This window comes from Populus trichocarpa, chromosome 2 (assembly GCF_000002775.5).
Source record: "Populus trichocarpa isolate Nisqually-1 chromosome 2, P.trichocarpa_v4.1, whole genome shotgun sequence".
Classification (NCBI taxonomy): Eukaryota; Viridiplantae; Streptophyta; class Magnoliopsida; order Malpighiales; family Salicaceae; genus Populus; species Populus trichocarpa.
In genome coordinates, this window is record NC_037286.2 from 7,985,514 (window position 1) to 8,012,746 (window position 27,233).

Consider the following 27,233-nt stretch of genomic DNA (forward strand, 5'->3'; position numbering starts at 1 on the left):
AATGATTTTTAAAAAATAAAAAAACATCATTGGTATGCATTTTGGCACGAAAAGCTATTTGAAAAGCAACCGCAACCACACTGCCAAACAAACCTTTATTGAACATATTCCAGCAAAAATGGATCCCTTGTCTAATTTGTGATGCTTGAATTTGTCCTAGAACAATATGGAATCTAGAATGTCACCCGAGATTGGCTACTTTTAGAACTTGACAGTTTTGGATCTTCGAAGCAGTGTTTTTTTTTTTTTTTAATAATTATAGGTGTCCGGGTTAGCTTGTGCACCTCAACTAATCCTCCGATGCCCTGAAATTAAAGATCAGGTAAGCCTCCAATAACCCTAAAATTTATCGTACTCGAACTAGTAACTTTTTGGGAACAAATTCAGAACCTAACCAATTAAATTAAGGCTGAGCATTTTCGGTTCAGTTCGGTTCTTGATCAAAATAAATAACCAAATCAAAATTATTATTTTTTTAAATTTTGAATCGAACCAAACCAAAAACCGATTCAGACCGATCATTTTTGGTTCGGTTTGGTTTTTTTCCAAACCGGTTGATTCAGTTTGCTAGCTGGGAAATCTAGGAAATGATGTAGTTTCTACACAAGCAGCTCCTAGGTTCCAAAAAGAGGTTTGCTTTTAGCAACTCAATCCTTATTAAGAAGACTTGTTTTAGTGCTTGTGAACATCTTTTCATGGAAAGCAGACATAATGCCATAAATTAAGTTCTTTAACATATCATTCATGGCACAAGCTTTTGCATGTAGAGGACCGTCTAGTTTTTTTTTTGTTATCGCAACATCTCTTCTTGTTGTGCTTGGAGTATTCTATTTAACAGGGATGAGAAAAAAAAACCGAGAAACCGATTAAGGGTTTGTTTGGCAGTGTGGTTGCGGTTGCTTTTCAAATAGCTTTTCGTGCCAAAATGCATGCCAATGATGTTTTTTTATTTTTTAAAAATTATTTTTGACATCAGCACATCAAAATGATTTGAAAACACTAAAAACATATTAATTTCAAGTTAATAAAAAAATAAAAAAATTTCAAATTTTATCAAAAGCACTTTTGAAACGCAGAAACAAACAGGCCCTAAATCGAGAAAACCGAGAAAAAATAACCAAAAAAACCAAACCGTAAAAAAAACCAATTAATTTTTTGAAAAAAATTTCGATTCGGTTTGGTTTCGGTTTCAAAAACCTGAAACTGACAAAACCCCAACCGAACCGAACCGGTTCCGTTGGGGGTACTTTAAATACAAAAAAAAAACATGCTTAATCTTAACCCTAGCGTCCACTAGACTCCAACCGTCCTTCTCCTTGCTCCTAAGCCGCTCCCTCACAATTCACATTTCACGCTTTCACCTTCACGCACAGATCTGTAATTGTAACTAAAGGTATGGCCAGTGGGAGGTTCTCTGCTGCTTATAAGAAGGACAATGATAAGAAGGAGACAAAATCAGAGTCCTACCTGCAAGATTTCTTCGACTCCATAGGCTCTTTCACTTTCCAAATCAGGCATTCTCTTTAGGCACTGAATACTTATTATAAAGAGAAGGAGATGAGTGCCCATGGCTGGAGCAAATGCAAGTTTCTGCATATTGATGTGTTTTGCTACATCTAATTGTAGCCTGAAATTCCCTGCTTTTGGTTGTGATTGTAACTTTTTTTATCGTTGATTTCTTTTTTAAATACTTTATGTTCATAATTCGATTATATTGAAAATTAATATAGTGCTTTGAGATGTTTCTGTTTATTTTCGTTGATAAACTCTTACTTGAATGATAGCTTACAGTGAAGCTTAAAGGAAAAAACAGGTTTTCCAGTTTTTATGTTAAAAAATCGAACCGAACCGAAACCGGTCGGTTTGAACCAGTTCCGGTTCGATTTTTTTAGTTTTTCAAAATTTTATTTTGGTTAGTTTTTTAGATAAAAACCGAACCGAACCGAAAATGCTCACCCCTACTATTTAATAACAACTAGCATCAATTTTCGGGGTTACAAGCTTGTCTTCTTCCCCATGAAAGCTTCAATAGCAACTGAAAAAGCTCCCTATAAATGAGTCATAGCTCGTTCGAGTTGAAAATTTAATGTGTTCGAGTTCGACGAAGAAGAAGAAAAAGTCGAGGAGAAGCCTGCGAGGTTCATCGAGTAGGTGTTTATGCGTGTTCCTGTGTGGGAGGGGGGCTTGCTGGTTAAGATCCAGAGAAGAAGAGATGTTGAGAGCAAAGGGAGGGGCAGCGACTGATTTTGTTTTTAAGGGAATGCTACTTTAGGTTTAGGGTTAGAAAAAACATCATATTTATACTTATTTTTTTTAAGTGCTAGTCTGGTTGAACCAATTCGGTTCAATCGGTTTCAGACTTTGGAAACCGAACTGAAATTTTTTTGTGATTTTTAATCGGTTAATTTGATTTTTTTTTGTTTTTTCGGTTTAATCGGTTTATCGATTTTTTTACTTATTTTTAAATTAAACTACACCCCTCCCTCAGGACTGTGAAACAGTGCTTTAGTCGGCTTAGTTCATGTAGATATATGTGAGTCTGGAAGTTTGAACATCCTTCGACTGGATGGAAGTTCATCGATGGGCCAAAATCCTGATCGAAAGCATTATCAGATGCTTGTTTACATACCAAATGTGAAAGCCCTTTATTTTATACGCGGGAGCTTGTCCCACGATAATTTGAGCGGTTGCATTCCCAAATCCATTTCAAGGATAAACAAGCTCGGGGTTCTAAGATTAGAATTCAATTAGTTAGCAGGGGAGATACCACAGGAGCTTGGAAAATATTTTTACATGTAATATGATTTTTTCAAATGAAAACCTTACACAATTAAAATAAGCATTAACAAGAATTCAGGTAATTTGAATTAATGAGAGCAAAAAATATCCAAAGCCCTCTTTCCTTAGTCATTTTGTTTTCTAGAAAAACAAATCTTTTTTGCCATAATAATATTTTTTAAAATTAAATCTTAGCACCATGTGAAAAGGAAATTTTTTTTAAAAAAAACATGTATATTTTTTTTTAGCAAATATAAAATACACGGTGCTGAATGAATAGTAAAATATAAGTGTGTGCTTAGTAAATTTTAAATGGTAAAAACGCATGTTTTTTTTTATATATAATAATAATAGCTGTCCTCTTTGGTTGCCTCTTTTTTTCTTTTTACGATAAAAAATACTCATTTACTATATACTAGCAAAAAAAGAAATTCTCAACTCTGGTGTTATTCTAGCGTTGACTAAAAACACAGGAAAACTAAGTTCAATAATGATGCTAATTTGGAGTTTTACATATTTTAACATGGATTACTTAGAAGAAGAGGAAGAAGAATTGTTGTATTATTTGTTAGTGGATATTATTAGTAAGTCACTACTTGTTTATTTGTTGATAATTTATTTGATTTTAGTGAATTTTAGGTTTGAGGGTTTTTTTTATTAACGTGGATGTTCGAGTCAACTTGTATGTACCTCAACTAATTCCACGGGTTATGAAGTTAACGATCATGTAAACTTCTAGTGACCCTGAGATTTGTGAGATTCGAACTGGTGACCTCTAAAGAACAAACTCAATATCTGACCAGTTGATTACACTTCTCATGGTTAATAGGTTACGGGATTTTATTTAGGAAGGTATTCCATAACTTTCCTCGACCTTTTTTTCCTCTTATGGTAGAACCTGAATCTTTACATTTATGTACATTGTATTTTTTTATTCATGATATGTATAATATGCCTAAATATTAAGGGGGGTGTTAATGCATGCATACGTGGTCAAAGGTTGGTTTAAAACATAGAACCAAACCTAGTGGCAACTAATTGGACTAAAATTTATAAAAAGATCATAAAAGACATGTTTATATATAATTGCATTGCTTTAGGTTTGTTTTAGGATATTGATTGGGCTTAGTTTTAGTGTTTATAGTTTTTTCATGTTTTAAGTTTGCTGGGTTTTTTTTAAGCATTTCGCTGATTATTGTTTTTGTTGTTTTTTTCTTTTATATAAGCATGACTTTTTATGATCTTTTTATTTCTTTTATACATGCTGCTTTCTTCTAACTGTGTTATCTATTCCTCGTACTCTCTTTTTTTTCCTTAATTGTTCTCTTTTTAGTAATTGAAATGTATGTTTTAAAAGAAATGAGAAAGTTATACGATATTTCTTTTAGTTTGTTTTTTTTATTCTCCAGCTTGTTTTGCACTTTGATGTTACTCATGTGTTATTTATCTGTTTATATTTATTTTCTTGCCTTCTGTGCTCATTCGACTTTTCTCATTGTTGTTTGCTGGATTGATTGATCATCCTACCTCACTGTTGCACTGTTAGTGAATATATAAATTGTATTTTTAAAAAATTTAAAATTTATTTCACTTAAAATTTATTTTTTTATATTTTCATATTATTTTGATATGTTTGAGTCAAAATAATTTTTTAAAAATAAAATAAAAATTATTTTAATATATTAAAAAAAAAACAATAAAATTCTCAAACATTTCTTTAATTACTTTATGAATTACAGTGTACCAAGCAACAGCAAGTAGAATTCAAAGCTACAATAGAAAAACCACACCCATTACCGGCAGCTACGGTTTGATTACATCAAGCTCGAGTGCTCGATAATACAAACAACAAAGAACCCAGAACCCAATGCTAAACTAGAGCTTTGTTGAACAAATTAGGAAGCCATAATTAGACACGAAAAGCACAGAATGGCAATTTGCCAAAGAAACATTTTTTATGCTAATTATATGCAATCTTCTGAAGAAAACCACGGAATGATAAATAATTAATTGAAGTAGTTTAATTATCATGGCACCATCTCTTGAAAAGTCAATTCATGCATGCTCCGGCGACTCGATTGTTTTTATTCCTTTCTCATTATTCTAACCCCCCATGCTAACCGGTTCTACCATACATGCGTGGCGCACAAATAGAGAGAGAGAATTCCATTTTCCACCATTACAAATTCAGCCACGGGAATTCCCATAAGTAGACAAGGATAGAGAGAATAATTTCCAAGGCAAGAACGGCAAGAAATATTGCTAAAATAAAAGCAAAAATGTGATGCGATCCCATCACGAGAACGCACCAATCAAGTGGACAAGCCCTCTGATGAAGAGGAGAGAGAAGAGCAGGTCGAGAGGCAAAGTAGAAAATTCCGAGGAGAACTTGCCTCCAAAGGAAAATAGAATTGTAGAAACTTAAACAGGTGGTACGGGTTGATTTTAATCATGTTAAGACTGAAAGATCACATGCTATATTCGTTATATAGGAACTAGATTGCTGAATGTTATTTTATATGATGGTATTTTCAAGTATTTATAATAAATTCTATAAGAAAAAAATAGATATTGAAAACGAAATGATGATACACAGACACATGAAGTAGTTTAAAAATGAAAAAAAGAAAGATCCTGAGTCTCAAAATCTAGAAAGACGACAATGTAATTTTAAATTTGGTTAAAATCCAATAAAAAAAACCTTAATTTTATAATATGAAAAACAAATCACGTCATGATGAATCTTATAAACCTGGATTAATCTTTCAAAATTATAACCCGATAAATTTTAAATTTAGATTCAATCAAAAAGCTCAATTCTCGTCCAATTTAGTATTGAAATATATAATTATATATATAAAAAAATCAATTTAAAAATCTTGTCAATGCAAAAAAAAATAGTAATGAAAATAATGAGGATCAAATCTAAAAGAAAAAATAATGAAGGAGGGTGAAATTAAAAAATATTCAAATCCAAAAACCACCTCAAATAAAAAAAACAACAATAAAAAGAATGAGAACCAAATCTGACAGATTAAAAAATTAAAATAGAATGAAATTGAAAAAAAATTAATTTTATAAATTGATTAAAATAAACAAATAGAAAAAAAAGAAGGACTATATCCAAAGGAAAAAAAACCCTGAAAGACTAAAATGCAAATTTGGAGGGTTAGGCACTAATTTATAGGAGGAAATAGAAAAGAAAAGAAAAGGTTGTAGGTGCTGAATAAAAGGTCCATTGACCACACATGTCATTTAGAGAGAAAAAAAATATCGAGACAAATCGAATGACGCAGCATAACAACGATTTTGACAATTGAAGTCAGTCGTATGCATTACCTGAAAGTTACAAAGAGGATGACACGTGCAATGCACGCTTCAACAACTTTTTTATTTTTTTTATTTATCAAAATGCGGCATTTCCCTTCAAACCATATAATTACTATGAAAAAACTATTATGAAATAACAAATATGACCCTAGAGTCAAACTTTGAGAATTTTGATTTTAAGGAGCAATAGAATCATTATATTTGCTTCAAAAGGTGAGATATCAAGAAATCTCTTTATACCATAGTTAAGTTTCCTTCTTTCTTTTAAGGGAAATCAACTAATGTAGCTATGCAAAAAAGTTGTTTAAAGGCAATGTTACCCCCGAATAATTCAAGAATGACAAATGGACCCCATAAAAAGACCTATTCAACCCTTTAATATCAGTTCATTTTATTTTTTTTATAAAGAGAAAAACCATTATTTCACTATTTCAATCCACAATAAAACACGAAATTTGTATATATATATTTTTAAAATCAATGCTTTTAGTAATAGATTTTTAGGTGTATTTGTGGAAAATAAGGAAGGAGAATGCATTATAGATTTATGCTTTGGATCACTTTTTAATCCTTTTAGGTGATAAAATGGACACATCTAATTGAGATTTATCATGAGACAAAACATACCTATCGAGCTTGAATCTAGTGCGGAGATTCTTGCAAAAATTACATTATTGGCTTGCATTCATGAAGAAAAGTGTGTGTAATCTGATGAATAGGATCTATTAATATTTTTTAAAACAATTTTTTGTTGGTCCAAACTCGTTTTAACAACGGCCCAGGCCTGGGGTCTTTGAAAACAAGTATTTTTACGGGCTTTGATTGGTGAGTGCTTATTTTTATATTATAACATGTTTTTAAAATTGTTTTTTTGTTGCAAAAAAATCAAATTAATGTTTTTTTTTTAATTTTGACGTCTTAATATCAATAATAAAAAAATAAAAATATTATTTTAATAAATACTTTTTTAAAAAAACTCTACACTGCAATATTGAACACACATTGATGAGAGAAGGAGAGAGATACTGGTTCGTCAGGAATAAAAAGAGTCTTTAGATTGGTAAAAGTTGTGCATTTTTCGGACATGCTTTTCCAACTCGTGGTAGAACAAATCAATTTGTATTCATATTCTATTTACATTCCTTATTTCTTGAAAAATGTTTTTTTAATAGTTTTCATAGAAAGTTGATTTTTTTTATGTTGAATAATATCAAATAAAACGAGTTGAAAAATATTTTATAGTGTTTAACTTTGTCATAAAAAATAAATTAAAAAAATCACTTATTAAATTTTTTATTGATCAACTTTCATAAAGTTAAATAAATATAAGAAAGTTCATAAATTGGTTTATAAAAAAGTGTTTTCATGAAACAATAACCCATATTTGTATTTTAATTGAAATTTTTTTTTCTTAAAATAAATTTTAATTGTAGTAAATAAATTAATTGTATTATCATTGTTTTATTTTTCAAGACAAGTGTCATCTTTCACGTGTTTAGAATTCATGTCATGTTTCTAAACTAAAACTATCACCCCCAATGCTAAAATAGATTGAAGGACGAAACCCGCATGAAATGATAAAAAAATATCATGGCAGTCAAATTAGAAAAAATAAAAAATAAAGTTTGAGGGCTATGTTCAGTTTACTCAAAATAAAATAAAAAAAATTCGGGAAAAACATTTAATCTATTGTAGTTCCAAAATTTTCAACATTCGGTCCTTAAAATTTTACATTTTTTCATTTCAATTATTAAACTTTATTTATTTTCAATTGCATCCATACAAGTCATGTTGACATGATTTTATTTATTGTTACATGCTTCAATTTATATGTTTTTGTGTGTTCTATGTGTCATTAAATATTTCAATATTAAATTAAAATTAATTTAAAAAAAAAATTATGTTGTCCTCAAAACTAAAATTGATCAAAATTAATAATTTAAAAAAACTTTTCAAATGGTGTAGAGATGTTAAAGTGGTATTTAAAGTCTCAGTTTTTTTATATTTAATCACTCTTTTTTGAGTTTTTTACTTTTTAATCCTTAAGTTCTTTTTTATTTATTTATTATAGTGTTTGAATATATAAAGAAAAAAGACAAAGTCATTGAGAGAGAGATAGAAAGCTCTAGAAGATCAAATTACAACAACTAGTAACTATAATTTTGAAGTATTTTATTTTATTTTTTAATTGGGGAACTATTTTGAGATAGATTTTTCATTGAATGATGTCTTATAAGGCAGACCGAGGCTCGAAAAGAATTTTTAAATTATTTTGATTTTAAGGTTTTTAGTGAGATAAAAATATATTTTCATAGTTAGTAATAGTGTTTTAGAGTTCATATGATGAGGTTTTTTTTTTTTTTTAGTAAATATTATTTTAAAATTTAGGTTTTTAGAGTCCCTAATCTGGACATTGATTTTCTAAAAATCAGAGTTAACTTTGATAGTTGAGAAATGTCGCAAGTGAATGAAGTGTCATTCACATCTTTAGACCTTAGTCACCAGCTTAACCTTCCAGGCTCAAGAGCACCCGGTTTTTTTTTCCTCTTCAGGCCAGGAGGGAGATGGATCTCTTTGGCCTAAGCTTGCTTGGCATTTTTCCAAGCGCCCCTGTTTTTTTTTTTGATATTTTAAAATATGATTGACTCAAAATAAATTTATTCATAGAATATTTAAATAATTAATTGACTACGCCATAATTTTAAAATAATATTATAACTTTTAATGAGAGCATTAACAACTATTTTTTTTAGTAAATATATATCAACTTAATATATTTATCTATTTAAGATTTCCCCCAAGAATATCTAACACGGATTGAATATTTATCAAATTATTTTTTATTGTAAAATTTTATATAGTTTTTCCTAGATTTTATATTGTTTGATATCTCATTTAAAAATTATCAATTTATGATTCTGTGCTTTTTAATTGAAACTTTCTTTTAAAAATGTTATAGGTTTTAATTTAAAATAATATTTTAGATTAAAAAAATACATGTTTTTATAAAAAAAAAGAAAAAGAAGAAGAAACATATAAATAAGAGAATAAAGTTTGGACGAGAAAGATACATTTTTAACTTTTTATTTCAAATCAATAGAATGTTTTCTAATTTATATTTCAATTGTTTTTATTTTTTATTCAATAAACCACACTGTTAATACAAAAATACATCATTAAGAAAAGAGAATGTTGATGAATTTTTTTTATAATATAATTTAAATCATTATATCTCCTAATAATATTTAATTTTATTGCCACGTAATTCAATTAAAAAATTACCCACGTTAGTAGGTCAAAATTTTACATTTGCATCAATATTTTACTTCTTATAATAAACATCAAGTTCTCTATTTAATCTGTAATTAACATTAATATTTTTTTTTGTGATTTACCAATTTATATATTTTTTAATTCATATTATAAAACATAACAGATGAATGATGTGTCATTCGTTGTTTTTTAGTAAAAACCTCTGATGCCACCTTCATCTTCTAGGCCCAAGAACACCAGGCATATTTTTATTTATTTTGGGTTAAGGCGTAGGGCCCATCTCTCTAGCTTAGGTTCGCCTGAACTTTTTCTAAGCGCCCCTAAGTTATATTTTACAACTTTAAATAAGTTTATTCAGAAGATATTTAAAATAGTTAATTGATTATACATGATTTTCAAATAGTATTATAATTTTTCAAATAATATTAAAAATAATTTTTAAAAATAAAAAAATATAATTTTAAAATATTTTAAATAAAAAAAACTTTAAAAACAATAACTATTATAATATTAAACATTCTTTTAATTTTTTTTTTTGAAAAGCATCTCAAAACGCTAAAGCTGTGATAAACATAGGAGCTACTAAAACGAGCGAAAGAAAGAACAAATAAAATCTGGAATTGGGGGTTAGGGTTAGAAAAAAACAAAAATGGAGGGATGGGATCCAAACACGAAATCAACACTGACCCAGATCCCGCTGTTAACAACGAAGGCAGGTCCAAGAGATGGAGCTGCATGGACAACGAGGCTGAAAGAGGAATACAAGGCTCTGATCGCCTATACACAGATGAACAAGTCAAACGATAACGATTGGTTTCGTATCTCGTCAGCCAATCCTGAAGGGACACGTTGGACTGGCAAGTGCTGGTACGTTCATAATCTCCTCAAGTACGAGTTTGATCTTCAGTTTGATATTCCTGTTACCTACCCTTCTACCGCGCCTGAACTCGAGTTGCCTCAGCTTGATGGAAAAACTCAGAAGGTTGATTTCTTTTCCTCTTATCCCTTTTCTTGTTGTTGATTTTTTTTTAAAAAAATTGTTTTCGGCGATCATGTTTGTAGATGTATAGAGGAGGGAAGATTTGTCTGACGGTTCATTTCAAGCCGCTCTGGGCTAAAAATTGGTATGTTTTAATTAAATTGAATCAGTGTTGGGTTGATGGTTTGATTGATTTATTTGATATTGTGGATTAAGGATTTATTTGATATTGTGGATTAAGATTTTTTTTTGTTTGTTGAAGAATTATTGTAAATTGAAAACGAATGAAGAGATCAAACAATATGTATTTGTTGAGATGCTAAGATTTGGGATTATTAGAATGTGGAAACTTTACTTTTATATGCACAATTCATAGTTGAATTTTCATTTATTAATGAAATTGGAGAAATAGCATGGGGAGTCGAATAAGTTAGTCTGCTAAGGTTATCATTATGTTTTTTTCTTTATTAACGGAGCTCATTTGTCGATTCTTCTCATTTTGGAAGCTATTTTCCCATGGACTCTTACGACTTACGAGGAGTTTTGTTGTTTTGATATACTTTTTTTTTCTTTGTTGACTCAGTAGTTGCACTACCCCTGGCTGTCTGTTTTGTGGTGGTTGGTCTTCTTTAGGGACTCTGAACATTAATGTTGTAATGTTACATTATGTATGAATTGACATGAGATAATATTGATTTTCAGAGGTGGGCATTCCCATATTTGGTCAAAAATGGATTTATCTCTTGGAACTTTTTATGTTGCTGATACCGTTCTGCTTCTTGAATTGCATTTTATCTTACTAGCTTTCATCCAATCTCACCTTATAATTTCTTTTTTATCCTTTCCATTTAGTGGAATTATGAACTGATATAATATTTTGAATTTTGCTCCTGGGTGGCCAGTCCTAGGTTTGGCATAGCACATGCACTTTGTTTGGGTCTTGCTCCATGGCTTGCGGCAGAGGTCCCAGTCCTTGTGGATTCTGGTATGATTAAGCACAAAGATGATGCAACCTCAACCAGTGAGTCTTAGTTATTCAATGAACCATTCCGGCTGTAAAAGTATCTAGTGTCAGATTTCTTGACTTGGTCATAGAGAATAAGCATTAAATCATAAATGTACAACTTCGAGGAGTGTGAAATCCATCTGCTGAGATTGCAATTTCTATTGGTTTGGATACATAGACTTGAATTTTGTAACTCGTAGTTTCGAAATGCAGATACATAATGATAATATTCCCCATTTATGTCAATTTTGTGTGTGTACTTTTGATAGCTTAATGATACCATGAGCTGTTTCTTTATTGAATCTCAGATACATTTTTTGGGATTTATTTATGTGCTCCTGTCTTTCTTGCAAAATATTAGCTCCTATTTTATTAAAAACAAATTTGTGAGGGATTAAAAAGTTCTCTCTTGGAAAAATTGTGTACCTTATCTCAATCTTGTTAGAGGAATCCTTTCTTTCCTCGAAGCTACAACAGCAATTGCAGCAGTTTGTTGCTGATTGTACGTTGGTTCATCGTAGCTTGTCGTTCAGCTTGGTAATTGGTTCATCATGCCAGCGGAAGCATGCCATAAACATGACAATAAAAGCCTCTTAGGAGTAAACAGAGGAAAAATCCAATACTGTAATTGGAGACTCTGAATTAATTCAATCCGTGAGTGTGTTCATGCGGTGAGTTGAAGACAAGACAGGTTGCTCTAGTTATGCATAAAATATGTTAAGATGAACAGAAAATGTGGCGTTAAAGCCTCAGAAGAAGCAATGCGCGCACTGCGAGCCTTTATAACTTGCAAATTGCAACAATCCCAGTTCCTTTCCCAGAGCATATTTCCCACCTTATTTCAATGCAGACTACGGGAAACAGAATATACATGAAGCAAGGATCACTGGTATAAATGAGGGGTAGTCTCTTCGGCCACAGGTATCCTGATGCTTTGGATAAAGACATCCTTTCTCAGTTTCTTGGTCTAAGATCTACCACGTCACGGCACAAAACAAGTTCTATTAATATTCAATGATAAAGTGCTGTCTGTAAATGAATTTATACTCGCAAGGACCTAGAAGAGATTCACCTAAGAAGTAGAAGAGCTGCTAGCAGTATCACGCCTCTGCTGCGATGCTGATGATCCAACATAAATATGTGGTGTGTGGTATATTCTTTGCCAATCCGCTCCCTTTCTCATCTCACACCGTTTCTCGAGTTCAGGACCACTGTTGGAGTGCACAGAGAAGTTGGAGACCTTCCCACAAAGACTTGATATTATAGCAATCTGGGATTGTCAAAGATCGAAGTGAATCCAGGTTCTCCACCCATGTTGGCAATTCCATAAGTTTTGGACAGCCATGGGTTTCGATGGTTTCCAATGCGGCAAAGAATCCCAATCCCTCAGGCAGAGGGATTGCTCTGCACAGCTTATGGTGGTCAAACTTTTAAGTGCAGAGAGATGTTGCAGGCCATTACGCAGAGAAGCCAGATATGAACAATACATAATAGATGGGCGATCAAGGGCTGTGGCAAAGTTAAGCTGTGACAATTCTCAACAGAGAGTGATCGGAGCGAGCTCATTCCTTCTAGGATTTCCTTTGGCAAGGAGGCTAAACTAGGACACTCAATAATCTCCAAAATCTCTAGAGATGTTAACCTTGTCAATCCACGTGGCAAAGTGTCCAGCTCCTGACACCAACCAATTCTTAACGACTTCAAATCTCTGAGTTTTCCAAAGTTTTCAGGGACTGAGTTAAGCCTGGGACGAGAGAATTGTCAAAGATAGAATTGAATTGTTTTCGAACAGTGCTTTTGGCATGGAAGTAACCACGGGAATTTCTCAATAAGAGCGGTTGTAGCTGACGTGTGCGTGTGTTGTTGATACTGACAAGTTCAGTCCCTGAAGAGAACACGCACTAACTGGAACCCTTAATGACTTGCAAGAAATCCAAGCAATGGAGAATTTCCCTTTTTTTGTGTTTTACAAATATAAATAAGCAAAAGACAAGCCAAATTTCTAGCACAATTTAAAATTCCATAAGCAAAATACATTTCTAGCACGAACGAAGATGACATAATTGAAGGATGTTATATATATATATATAAAGAGAGAGTCTGAAATATCATTAAAAAACCACTTCATACACAACACGCTCCAATTCGATTAAACCTAAATAAAACGACTTGAATCGTTGATATTAAACGAGGCATAATATATGTTACGAGATGTATTTAGCTTAGCCTCGTTTTATTCCTTTCAGTTTCACTCTCTCCAATCTGAAAGCACCCGACTAGTAATTAGGACCAGCTGCCAGAATCTCCTCGGTCAGCATGCTGTTCTTTCCAATCTTGTAATTTGTGAACACCGCGAAATTATTCTTGAAAAGACCAGCCAGCTTCAACTGGGTATCCTTGTATGCATTCTTGTCCGTCCACTACAAGTAAAATTACATGCATTAATGGAAGGCACATATTTGAAGGGTTAAGAAATAAGTTGAGAAATAGGATAAAGACAGCCAGCATACAGTGTTGACAGGATCCAAGATTTCTGAAGGCACGCCCTCAATCTCAGTTGGGATTTCGAGACCAAAAACTTCAGTCTTTTTATAGCTAGCATTCAAAAGGCTACCGGAGTGGATTGCATCGATGATCCTCCGAGTGTATGCCAACTTGATACGTTTTCCGGATCCATAACTGCCAAACACTTGGAAAATTATCCACTGAACCGAAATGTGTGATATATAAAATGTGTCAATTGTCAAGCAGCATACCTTCCACCTGACCAACCGGTATTGACAAGCCATCCTGTAGCCCCATGTTTCTGCATCTTTTCAGACAGCATGGCAGCATACTTGGTAGGATGCATCATTATAAATGCTGCACCAAAGCAGGCTGAAAATGTTGCCTGTGGCTCCTTAATACCATCCTCTGTCCCGGCTACCTGTTTAGGAGTTGAGATAATTACTAATCAAGGCTCTCTATTGAACCAAGAGTCTAATTGACCTTGTCAAGTTGAAGGGGAAAGTAGAACATCTATTACAGATCAATCAGGGATCGGATTGAAGATGGGACAAGTTTATGATTACCAGAGCTGTATAACCACTGATAAAGTGATACATGGTCTGTGCCAAGCTCAGCTTGCTCACAGGTGGGAGCACGCCAAATGCATCACATGCCAGTAGAATGATGTTCTTCGGATGGGGACCAACGCACGGTATCTTAGCATTTGGAATGTAATCAATAGGATATGCTGCTCGCGTGTTTTCTGCAACCAGAAAAACCAGCTTAGCATGTATCAAGGTGAGTTTGCAGGAAGAGCTGAGTTAGCAGCCCAATAGAGGAGATTTTTAATTTTACAAAAATCCTTTTGATATGCACATACGAGTGGTATAGACATCTTATTTCAGCTCAATCAAATATACGTTGATTTATTATTACCTGTAACTGAGCTGTCCACGTAATCCACTTCTCGAGTATGCTCATCAAACACCACATTCTCCAATACTACCACATATAGGCAATATTCTTATTAGCTATAATCAGTACAACCAAATGGAAATTACTTAAAAAGGGAGAACAATATCATGTGCTTGCTGAAGTGAAGCGCTTCCACATCACAAGTTCTCAATTGATGTTATCCATACTAGAGAATAAAACTTGTTGGCATTTTCTCAAAACAAGGAATTGGAAGACGGATCAATATACATATATATATTACCAGTCCCAAACTTGATGGCATTCCAAATATCGGGCTCCTTCTCTCGAGAGAGATCAATGCACTTGGCATAGCAACCGCCTTCTATGTTTGACACACCATTCTCACTCCAGCAATGTTCGTCGTCTCCAATTAAATACCTATTATGATCTGTGGACAGAGTTGTCTTCCCGGTACCTGCGACAAACAAAACCAAAGGGAGAATTGTTAGCAACAATTTGTAATAGAAACGAGTGTCATGTGGAGATCGTACGAGGCACATATCAGTAGGCAGTTGATTGCTCCATGTTGCACGGTTAAGTTCCAAGTTAACTGTACCTGATAATCCAAAGAAGAGGGCAACATCCCCATCTTTCCCCATATTGCAGCCAGAGTGAAGGGAGAGGATTTGACGCTTAGGCATGAGATAATGCATTACCCCGAATAGACCCTTCTTCATTTCCCCAGCATATTGGGTGCCAAGGATGACCATCTCCTTCCTAGCAAGATTGATGTCTATGCTAGTAGAGGAAGTCATGTAATGGGTGTAACGGTTACATGGGAACTGTCCGGCGTTGTATATAGTGAAGTCCGGAGTCCCGAAGTTCTCTAGCTCTTCAGGAGTGGGTCGGATACACCTGTAACCCACCCAATTATCGAAAATAAACTAAACTAACACATCATCGCATCTCTTGTCACACTTGCCAAACTTTTTTTTAGTAAGGGTGAACAATTGGAAGCAAATAATTTTGCACCGTCAATGCATTCTAAGCTAGAAACAGCTAACATGTCTAGCTAACAATGCATGGAAAATTACCTAAAATTCAAAGCATATGAAAGAAAGGGAGACAAATTGTTAAAATGACTAGGTAGTTTTTGCCTCATCACTTACATGTTGTGCATGAACAAGGAATGGTAAGCCCTGGCTGAAACGATACGAACTTTAATTCTGTGTTCAGGGTCCCAATTCAGGAACTGGTCATTTACAAAGACCTGAAATGCAGGTTTACCATTGTCACTCTCACATCAGTTTAACAAATCACCACAAAACGTAAAAGATGTTTTTTTTCTTGAAGGATGAAAAGACTACTGGATAGTCATGTATTGCTGAGTAGCTCAGATACAAATCAGATGATAGTCAAAATGTCAATCATTTATTTTTACCACGAATTTAGAAGCCTGGGATCATTTCTGTCCATGGAAAAACCTCAAAGTAGAAGACAGTACAGCAAAAACAGTTACATCAGAGGACCCTTCATGCCAATTATATTTCTGTTGTATATTTTCTAAGTGACTGCTTGAGAGTTACTCGATTGAATTATCAACTATCAAGCCTTCGTGTTCCAAACTAGTTGTTACGTTTATACTACCAATTCCTTGGCAGAAACAAATAGACATGAACCAAAGTAGCACAGCTTGACAAGTTCAATCAGTTCAGAGGAGCATGCAAAAGACCCTCAAATGTCCTGAAGGAAAGAACTTTGGATTGAGATGTAAGACCTCGTGCATTGAATATCATTTAGAATCTAGTGCTTGTTAGTTATAACCACTCATCAGCAACTCTTACTTTACATAGACACCACATTCAAATCAATCTTGTGGGATCTTCCACGACCAGCTTGTGGACACCAGTCGTGGAAGTGAAAAGAACTGGATTAGCCACACCAGACAAAAAAACAAATAAAGAAATCCAAGCTCAGTGTATCTTGGCACCCGGTCCCAACTCACACAAACCTTACAAGTTGCACCGGGGGCCATGTCAAAAAGAAAACATGGACAAAAGGAAGGTTTGGACAGTCTGCAGATCTCTAATCTGTAAAGACTGTAATCTTGGGACCCGGGAAGCATAAGATTCGTGCAAACATATAGAGACAGGCCAAGGCCATGCCGCTATATGGATTCTTTCTTAATTAGCTTGTGCTACGCAAAGCTCTTAGCTTCTTTTTTTTGCTAACTTCTTAGCGTAAAAAAAAGTTAGGCATTGTTATAGATTTTTCATGCAGCAAGAAATTTTTTAATTTTCTACTCAAAATATGATGCATTCGTTTAAGAAAGTAAATCAAGGTTTATATTTGCCAGGAGAGTTTGAAGGTACTTAAAGACCAAGTCGTAAAGTTTAAAACAAGCACAAATAAAGATATTTGATTAGGTGCCGCTAAAAGCTTTTTAGTTTTTTTAACTTAATAATATGGAACTAATATTTTATATAAGAAAAGTAATACTTTAAATTCCATTAAAACAAAAATAATTTGTTAATAAAGGTCTTCCTTTTTCTTATTAATATCTTTAATTTTAAAAGCATAATATTTTTTTCTATAGTATTTATTTAATAAAAATTAAAAGCATTCAAAAAACATACCCAAAAAAATCAGGTCTATTTAAAATAAATATGAAAGAGATACCTCTCTAACTAAAATTTCTTATGTCTCATTAGCGTGTCTTTTTCTTTTTATTTTTCTGAAACATTTAACTATAATATTTGTTTCTTTGACAACATTGTATTATTATTTTAAAAAAAATTTAAAAAAAAACACACCCTAATAATTTTAATATAAGTGCATTAAAAAACTATAATAATAAAACAATGCTCGTGCTTTGTCGTTGAAAGTTTTTTGAAAGTATCATTAAATGTAGCTAACTAGTCATTATTGAAATCTTCCGATCCAAATCCTAACTTAGTTTGAATTTTAAATTAAATTACTTAATAGTTGATTTAATATGATTCGATTTACTTTGTAGGTTTATAAAATAAAAAAATTTCTTTTAAAAAAAATAAAAAATAAATGAAATTACAAATCCACGAAATTTCATTCAAATGTTACAATGTTTTAGTGATGTCATTTAGTTTTTCTTTTTCAAGAGATAAAAAAGAAATGGGCCATATGCAACACTATGAAGCTACTATTATCATCATTATGACTAGCTTGTTTGGAAGTATGGTTACAGTTGCTTTTCAAAGTGTTTTTCATGTCGAAATGTATCAAAATGATATTTTTTTATTTTTTTAATTTTTTTTTTGAAATCAATGCATCAAAACAATTCAATATATATATATAAATTATTTTTAACAAAAAAAAATTAATTTTTTTAAAAATACGGATCGACACGCGTTTCGAAACGAGCTCTTACGTACAAAACAGAGCTAACTGGAGGTGGCAAGCAAACATTTTTTTTTTTTTAAAAAATAAATTTACTAACAAAGACGTAGAAAGAAATGGCGATATATGTGAGATTAGACTAAAATTAATTACTAATTAGTTACTGGTTAATACTGTATTGTATAATGTTTCAGTTGTTATTGCCAGCAAGTTAGGACGTGTCTCCCATGAAATAAGAAGACCATCTAAACAATATGGACCAATACAAAGTTGTGACTGACAAGCGATTAATTGTTAATAAGTCAAGCAGGGGCTAATTACTTAAGGTGGCGTTTGTTATTGTCATAATTATTTATTTTTAAAGTATTTTTTATTTGTAAATATATTAAAATAATATTTTTTATTTTTTAAAATTTATTTTTTATATCATTATCTAAAAATATATAAAATAATAATTATATATATATTAAAAAAAATTGCAAAAAAAAAACATTTGGGCCGCTTTTTCAATCGCCTGAGAAAGGCTTAAGCTCTAGCAAGTGACAAATAATTAGACTTGTTTTTCACAGATGGATTAATTTGAATAACCATAAAAGCACTTTAAGCGATCAATTATCAATATATATACCTTGTCCAGCGAGTTCAAATAATCGACAGCTCTTTCTCTGTTAACCATGAAAGTATGTTCATCCATTTCAATATTAGGTGAGCCCCTGCAAAAAGGAAATTAGTGAATCAGAATTAAGGACTAAACTAATGTAAAGGGATCTAGATAATTAATTAATAGCAGCAAAAAATTGATTAGAAGAGACTTACTTTCCCCACCAAAGATCATCTTCGGTGGTTTCATCCCTGACAACACGTTTATCTCTTGGTGACCTGCCTGTTTTTGCCCCGGAAAGTGTAGCTAAGGCGCCAGATGATGCTATGAATGAACCTTTCTCGTACTTAATTGCTTGTTCATAGAGTTCTGCACCACATTAATTCAATGATGTTAAACTTAATACGTCTTCTAAGCCAGGGGGACACGGTTCATATAGACAGTCTGATAAATTCGTCCAAGGAGCATGCAAGAGAGAGTGGAAATAATTAGACAAGGTGAAATCTCGAGGAAGGTTTGATTAATTATACCAGCAGGAGAAAGATTGTGGAGGTAATGGGTAAACTTGAGAGAACTGTCTGTAGCGCTGATGGTGGGCGTATAATGATGATGATGTGCAATTTGTTGCCCCTCTCCCTTCCTTGCCGGGTCCCCTTTCACTAACTTTGGCCCTGTCTCTCTCATCAGCGATGCCAAGGAAGCACTGTAAAAAGCAGCAACATAAAAAAGAAATCATAAGGAATTGACCGCACCGTAACCAAATCGTAATTAATTTCTGAATACTATAATCTGATCACCTGATGGACTGGAGTTGCTGTTTCTGGCGTTCTTCTTCAGAGATAGCATTGAAAGCACCCTGAGCTCCCTTGATGGGAGTGGTGGGTGCTGATTTTTTCCTCTGTAGAGAATGGAGTTCATCGATCGTTTTGGCTTTCACTGGTGTTCCACTGTCATCATGACACACATCGTTTGCCTTCTTGTTATGATCTTGTGTCTGGATTTTAGGCAGCCCTTTCCGTCCAGTGCTCCTAGGAGTATTGCTAGCAAAGCTAAACTCTCCATTGTCAGGTGCCTTGTTGTCCATCTTCTTCTTCTTCTATATGCGATCTGCAAAAAGTCACAGCTTTAAGATTTTATACTATAATTGAATATTGAATACCCCTTGCAGGTGGAACAAGAAGTTTTGAGCTGAAAAACTAACTGATCAGGATAAGAACGAAAAAGAAAACATTGAAATGCTAAAAATTAGTTGACAAGGATAAGGATGATGGCAGAGAAATTTCTTGAAACAAACAGAGGAAGGAAGGGAAATTGTCACTCACATACAGGTACTAAGTGTCAGATTTTTTTGTTTCTAACGCAAAGTGGAAGAGGCGGGATCCAAGCAAGTATGATCTCCAAATGCACTGGCTAATCCTCTTATAAAAGGCCAACTTAACCAGGGTTTAGTTAACCATAGTTAAGAGAGCCTTAGACAGTTAAGTTTATGCTGCTATAGCGACTAATGAACTGGAAAAATCCAAAGTCGAATTAAAACCAAAACAGTATGCAAGGCCGTGCTGTGAGTATGGATATGGGTGTTTGGAAGCTGTCATGAAAATGGCATCTGGTCACCCATGTCTTCCTTGTAAAGCACTAAAATCAGTCCTATCATGGATGTTCAACACTGGCCACATGAGAATGTGGCTATGATTGTTGGACGGAGAAATTTTATAGGGTTAATATTGTAATTGCCAAATAATATTCATTTCATGGAAAAATAATTTTATTTCATATTTTTGTGATTATAACTCTTCTCGTATTTTTGAAAGTATTTGAGAATATATTAACAATTATTTTTTAAAATATTTTTTTCTTTAAAATACATCAAAATAATATATATTTTTTATTTTTTAAAAATCAATCTTGATATCAACACATCAAAATAATTAAAAAAACATAAAAAAAATAATTTTAAATAAAAAAAATTTAAATTTTTAAAAAATACGATTTCAACCGCATTTTCATATAACCTTTTTAGCTTAAGGATCTATCAAGGAATAAGGAATAATACGTATTCATCTAAATTTTAAAGGTTGAGATTTTATGAATTTTAAGATGAATGACTTATTTTCAATTAAATTAGAAAGAAAAACTTAATTCTTACAAGCAAGAACTTTCCCAGAAAATATTAATCCACTGGGTGTGCTTTTTTGATCTGCACATGCGATGGATATAAACTAATCACAAGCCTTGCGTGAACGAGCGGCTGATGGGAAATGATCATATGATTTAAATCACTAAATAAATTTGATTGATTTTTTTAAGGCTTTCCACTTCCATATCATATTATATACGAAAAGTGATTTACTCAATAGCGTAAGCTGTGGATAAAATGGACATAAACTTCTAATCAATATTTTTAAATATTAAATGATGGCTTGCTCAGAACATGTCAACCCCTTGATTTCTGCCCTCTCAAGGCCTCCTCTCCTTACTTTATAAAAATTCCAAATAAAAAGCTATCTACTTGACCATACGTACACTGCGCAGATGAATTTTGATTTTTTTTTAAGATATTATTTCTTATTATAATAATTATTATTTTTGTTTAAAAATATATTAAAAAAATATTTTTTTATTTTTAATATTAGAAAAACGATTTAATTTTTTTTTAAAAAAGGGCGTCTGTTACTGTCGAAGACTCAAAGAGCCACCGTCAACGCCGCATCACATCTGGTATTCATCGAGTGGTCAGGCCCAATGAGTTTCAGCCCACCTACTATTCTTCTATTTTTTTTTTGTTTTTTTTCCCCTGTTTTTTTCAGGCAACATTTTTCTTAAGTTAACCCTTTTTCTGCGATGACATAAAAAATATATTGATTTATTAATCAAATCAAGTTTTTAAAGATAAATTAAATTAAGTTATTTTTTTAATAAAATAAACAGATTTTGTTTAACTGCCATGTATCCTAAAATCGTCAATTTTTGTTTTGCTATAACGTGATGAAATTGATGTTCATATCTTGTGATCATAGACGTACCTGGTTTTCAGATTTTCAATTAAAAAAATCTCTGTAGTTTTCATTGAAAAAGAAATAATAACTAATGTTCAAGCTTCTAATAGCATAATAAAAAAATATTTAAAAATATAATAAAAATTATTTTTTAAAGTGTTTTTGTTTGAAAATACATCAAAATAATATATATTTTTTATTTTAAAAAATTTATTTTTAACAACAACATATTAAAATAATAATAAAATTATAATTTTTAAAAAAATTATAATACAATCACAACACTAAACACGTCTAAATTGAGGAAAGCCACCAGACAAGAACCCGGAGACAGCACACCTTAGTTTCAGCGTCTGATGATTAAAACAAAACTGGAAAATGTTAGATAAAACTTATTTTCGCTGATCAAATAGACCTGGTTATGTTTTTTTTTTTTTTAGGGAAGAAAAATTTACGGGAACGTGTTTGGTCATTATGACATTAAATAACATGGAGTAATTTGTGTTATCTTTGTGTGTTTTATATTGTGGTATGAGGTATTTTTTTAAAATGATTTTTATTTAAAAATATATTAAAATATTTTTTTATTTTTAATATTAAAATTATAAAAATTATAAAAAAATATTTATTTAATATTTATTTTATCAAACACTTTTAAAACATAATCAAGCACAATTTCAAACCAAATCAAACAGTTTTTAAATGTTTTTTATTTAGAAAAATATTATATATTTTTTAAATTCTATTTTTTAAATTAATATATAAAAATAATATAAAAATATTAAAAAATTAATTAAAAAAAAAAAACAGTACCACAAAACCAAACAAGCTGGAATCTTCTTAGTCAAGCGAGATTTGTTTTATTTTTAATTTGTAGGTTTCTAGACTCTAAAGAGGGTGTTTGGCGGTGTGGTAGCGGTTACTTTTCAAATAATTTTTTGTGCTGAAATGTATGTCAATGATGTTTTTTTATTTTTAAAAATTATTTTTGAAATCAGCATATTAAAACGATTCAAAATGTACAAATCATATTAAATTTTAAAATAAAAATTTTAAAATTTTTTAAAAATATAATTTACTCCGTGTTTCCAAACATGTTACAATTACAGCAAACCTGCCGCACTTCAACAGTTAATTAATTAAGGTCAAAGAGAGCTTCCGAGTACCACGTATATGTCCTCTTATTGGGTTGGGGGTTGGTTGTTAAACGAATGATTTATTTAATCGAAGTCAGACATGTCTCTATCCTAGTTATGAAGCCACCACTTCGGTTTTGGATAGGCTTAACTCTGGCAATCCACGTCGGATCCACACACATTCTTGCTGCTCGTCCTTTGACTTGACTCCTGAGTCCTGCCAGCATTAACCACTTAATTAATTGATTATACATGGATTACCTAGGTGTTTCTCTTAATTGGAGTTTTTTTTTGGCACAGCGTACCCCAAAAAACCCGGATTTCCCTATTTTTAGCAGTTTGTTTTTTAATTTAATTAGTTTTGCGATGAGTGTGTTGAACATAATTGTGGTGATAACGACGAGGACACTAGACGGAGCAATTTTCTTACACGTTCGTTGTATTTAAATAAAAAAGGATTATCGTGAGGATGTATATCTATATACTAGATCAGTGGTTGAACCCATTTTTTCTCGTTGTAAAAGGAATGTTGAGATGATATTAATGTTTTTAAATAGGTAAAAACAAATAATTAAGACATGAGTCTCAGCTCGATTTAATAATCACAATTAATTTAACAATATATATATTTTTTTAAAAAAGACATTAAATAAACTAAACCAAAAAAAATACACAATGATCAACTAAAAATTAAACCCTTGTCAATATAAAGAAAAAACTCACTGTCAATACTTGATAATAAAACAAAAATAGAATGAGGACATGATAAGTTTATAAAAAATAAAATGAAAAACACTTAGAATTTTGATTTTATTCAAATTAAATGTTTAAGGACAAAAATAAAAATAAATCAAATTAAAAAGTGAAAAAAAAACAATGTTAAGACAACATTTAATTTTGGCTACCCATCATGAGTTTTGAAAAGAGAAGAGAGAATAGTGGAAGGAAAAGAAAAAAAATCTATTAAAGCCAAGTCACCTCTATTGACATGCTTTGAACCGCTAGGGAGAGTGCAATGCGCGGCTTCCAATGCCGCCGTAAAAGTCATTGTTTGGTCAATGAGGTACACCTCATATGCCACTCGAACACCTCGAATACCTTGCACAAACTGGTTTTTCCTATACGTTTATTCTAATTTCTATACTTATCCTGATTTTAATCTGTTCCCTTAATACTTAATTGTTTAAAATTAGTCGATTTTTATTTTATTTTGTTAAACTAAGCATTGAATTTTTTTCTTAATACTGCAATATACTCATATAAAAAGAACTAAAACAAACTATTAAGGTAAATCTCAAATAAAGCCAATATAAAAGGATTAAATTAAAAACAATTAAGAGACTACAATAAATAAATAAAAACATAAATTTCTTGACGTTGGCAAACAAAGGCATCAGATACTTCTTCAAAATTCGATCTTGAAGCGCTAATTATTTTAAAACAATTAAAAAAAAAGGAAATCATTGTTTGAACGTCCAATGAATGTCCTCACAAGCTACAGTGTTTTTATTAGTTTTTTTCTATAATGTAAGAGAAGATAGAAATGGATCGTGAAAACAAGAAAAAGGAAAGGAAGTTCATAGGACGGGCTACATGAAATTTCTCTCCACTGTTTTCCCGAGTTAAAGTTGATTGGATTTGCCCTGACATCAATGGGTTGATTTCGGGAAGAAAGTTTGATAAAGACCATCAAATCGTGTGGACCCACGGAGAAAACTGAACGTCTCTCTCCTTTTAACGTGGGCCAAGATCCGGCCCATAATCATTCCAGATAGTTGTTTTAAGTTTAGTGCACGAGGCCCTGTTACTGAGAGGATAACTAGTCAAGGCCTGATAGTGAATTGGTCTGACACAGGCCCAATAATACTGGTCTTTAAAGTTTCTCTAGACGATCCACCATGCACAACTGGTTACACCAAATTGGGCACATTCCAATACAGTCACGAGCTACAAACTGGCAAGGCCCAAGCATGAGTTAAACTTCAAGGTTACTCTAAAAGTTAACCTTGATCATGGTACGACGCGATTTGACACAGGAACAATAATTTGGAGCTACTATAATGAGACAATTTGTTTTTTATTTTAAAAATGTTTTTGAAATTATTTTTTAAATTAAATTAAATTTTTTTATATTTTCATATTGTTTTGACGAAAAATAAATTTTAAAAAATTATTTTTATATATTTTTATATAAAATAATATTTTGAAAAATAATCTGTATTACAATATTGATCGGAATTTAAATAGCATAAATTTTCAATTAAATAGTGCTAAGAACAACTGGCACGAGTCCAGCGATTTAAACATCTGTACTGCATGGAGGTTGAGATCCAACGAGTGTCGAACAATGTGTTAATAACTGTCATTTTAATGTTAAGTTAAATTTTGATCATCTTTTGACGGGTTTAATTAGTATTTTAGCGGTGGTTGCTTAGTAATATATTATTTTATTTTTTTAATTTATTTTTAACATAAAAAAGATCTAAAAACAAAATAAAATAATTTTAAATAAAATCTAAATTTTTTGAAAACGTGGTTCATGCGGCCAGAACAAACACGCACTTTGTAGTTAGTTGAAAGTAACCTTCCCCGAAGTGGGAAAAAAGACGTCCAGAATTGATTGGTTAATTAAAAAATAAATAAATAGGACGGCCCATGGTGCTGGCGACAAGTATCTTGGAATGCACCCTAATCATATACTAAAAATGAAAAGAACATGAATTCAAGCTAAAAATTGCCCTAAAAAGGGTAGGATCTGTTGTTGTTGGCTGGTGTTTTTTAATCTGTAAATAGCAATGTAGGTGGAATTCCTCTAAAATTGAAACCGAAGAAACATAATAATGGAGCTCAAGATTTTAAATTAATCATCACATGATCAAATCTCAGCTTTACTCCAAGACTATGCTGCACTGTATTGCTCCTCAAGTTCTGAAACAGCTTGCTTGAAATTGGTTTTTAATTTCCTGTTTGTTTTTATTTTATTTTAAATTATTTTAATGTGATGATATCAAAAATAATTTTAAAAAATAAAAATATATATTATTTTAATATATTTTAAATAAAAAAAACTTTAAAAAATAAACCCATACCAACCCTCTAAATTGAGCAATTTGCTATGTTATATTTTGGTGAATAAAATTACTCGTTAGCTATAGCCCTGTTCATATCCTGAAACGTGAGTGTAGCTGCTCTCCACGATTTTCACATCAAAAGTTGTGGCAAACAGAGACCCAGAATCTTAGAAAGCAATATCATTCACAGCTTGAAGGCCCACCTCTTCTCACCTTATCTCTTTCCCAGGTGTGCTGCCCTATATCCCTCTCTTCCGAAGAACAAATGGTGGCCAGGAACTCAGGAAGGCCTCGCTTGACCATTGGATACACAAGTGCATTTAGTAATCGAATGGACTGCAGGCTGCTACGATGCAAGTCATGTGTCCGGCTAACTTGAGAGCAAAGGACAAGAACAAGCATGGCTTCGATTTTCTTCGTGGTATATACCGCTTCTTGTTAAAGAACAGCAAGAGATGCCAATTTCACGTCCATATAGATCATAATGAGTGTGTAAATATCTGAATAAATTCCTGATTTTCCAGAAAGATTGATGGTTTGATGCTCTCTTTTGTTTTTGTGCGGTGGCACTTCACATATTGTTGTCTGTTTCGGTTTTGAAATAGACGTGCCAGTAAGAAAAAAATTAATGGTGTGCCGTTCATATTTAATTTATCAAATCTCACATATCTAGACACGAAATGAATTTCGTTTTTTTTTTTTTTTTTTAATCTCGTCTTCGCTAATACATCTTTACTAGATGGATATGTGATATCTTGTTGGCTGAGTTTTTTAAACATAAAAAATATTTAGATGATGTTAGTATTTTTTAAAAGGTAAAAAATAATAATATAAGATATGATTTATTGATTTAATCGGGTTTAATAAACTCTATTAATTCAATAACACGAATAGAAACAAACATGACAATTATTATCTATAAAAAATAATTGTCAATATTATGCTCAGAAGGAGTAGAAAGAAAAGCCCGATGAAAACTCATTATCGCTCCACTATAGACACTACTTAACTATTAGAAAGAGCTCATCAGGATAGCTATGATGCTATTGAAAAAAGCTTCACGACGACATCAAATGAGTTGTATGGGCTATTAGAACAACAACTTGGAAAGCAAACCAAATAAATATATCATATAAGGAGTATCTCAAGTTTATATTTAATCAAATAATTTAATTTAGTCCAAAAACAAAAAAAAAAACTTTTTTTAAAACAACTAAATTTAACGAAGAAAAACAAATAAAAAAACTAGAGATAACTCATGCCGATTTTAAAATTAGTGAGAAATT

The 27,233-nt window shown here is 31.9% G+C and overlaps 2 protein-coding genes across 6 annotated transcripts; one reads left to right on the top strand and one right to left on the bottom strand.

The window, feature by feature from the left end:
* Positions 1-9,758: 9,758 nt before the first annotated feature.
* LOC7461830 (ubiquitin-fold modifier-conjugating enzyme 1) lies at positions 9,759-11,612 on the top strand. 2 transcript variants are annotated; one of them, XM_052450539.1, is made up of 4 exons: positions 9,919-10,363; positions 10,444-10,505; positions 11,263-11,423; positions 11,465-11,612. In XM_052450539.1, the coding sequence occupies exons 1-3, from the start codon at positions 10,031-10,033 to the stop codon at positions 11,390-11,392; spliced, it is 525 nt and encodes a 174-aa protein (XP_052306499.1). In that variant the 5' UTR covers positions 9,919-10,030; the 3' UTR covers positions 11,393-11,423; positions 11,465-11,612. The 2 variants fall into 2 exon arrangements, with proteins under 2 accessions (XP_002301104.1, XP_052306499.1); XM_002301068.3 differs by having other exon boundaries at positions 9,759-10,363; positions 11,263-11,612.
* Positions 11,613-13,454: 1,842 nt separating this feature from the next.
* LOC7467210 (phosphoenolpyruvate carboxykinase (ATP)) lies at positions 13,455-20,239 on the bottom strand. 4 transcript variants are annotated; one of them, XM_052450538.1, is made up of 13 exons: positions 20,071-20,238; positions 19,542-19,851; positions 19,275-19,447; positions 18,960-19,113; positions 18,772-18,856; positions 15,938-16,038; positions 15,385-15,683; positions 15,070-15,243; positions 14,790-14,855; positions 14,438-14,616; positions 14,123-14,292; positions 13,877-14,045; positions 13,455-13,786 (listed from the first exon to the last, which is right to left on the bottom strand). In XM_052450538.1, exons 2-13 carry the CDS (start codon positions 19,826-19,828, stop codon positions 13,643-13,645), a joined length of 2,001 nt encoding a protein of 666 aa, XP_052306498.1. In that variant the 5' UTR covers positions 19,829-19,851; positions 20,071-20,238; the 3' UTR covers positions 13,455-13,642. The 4 variants fall into 4 exon arrangements, with proteins under 4 accessions (XP_052306498.1, XP_006386441.1, XP_052306497.1 ...); XM_006386379.3 differs by having other exon boundaries at positions 20,067-20,231; XM_052450537.1 differs by having other exon boundaries at positions 15,070-15,683; positions 20,071-20,239.
* Between the last annotated feature and the right edge of the window lie 6,994 nt (positions 20,240-27,233).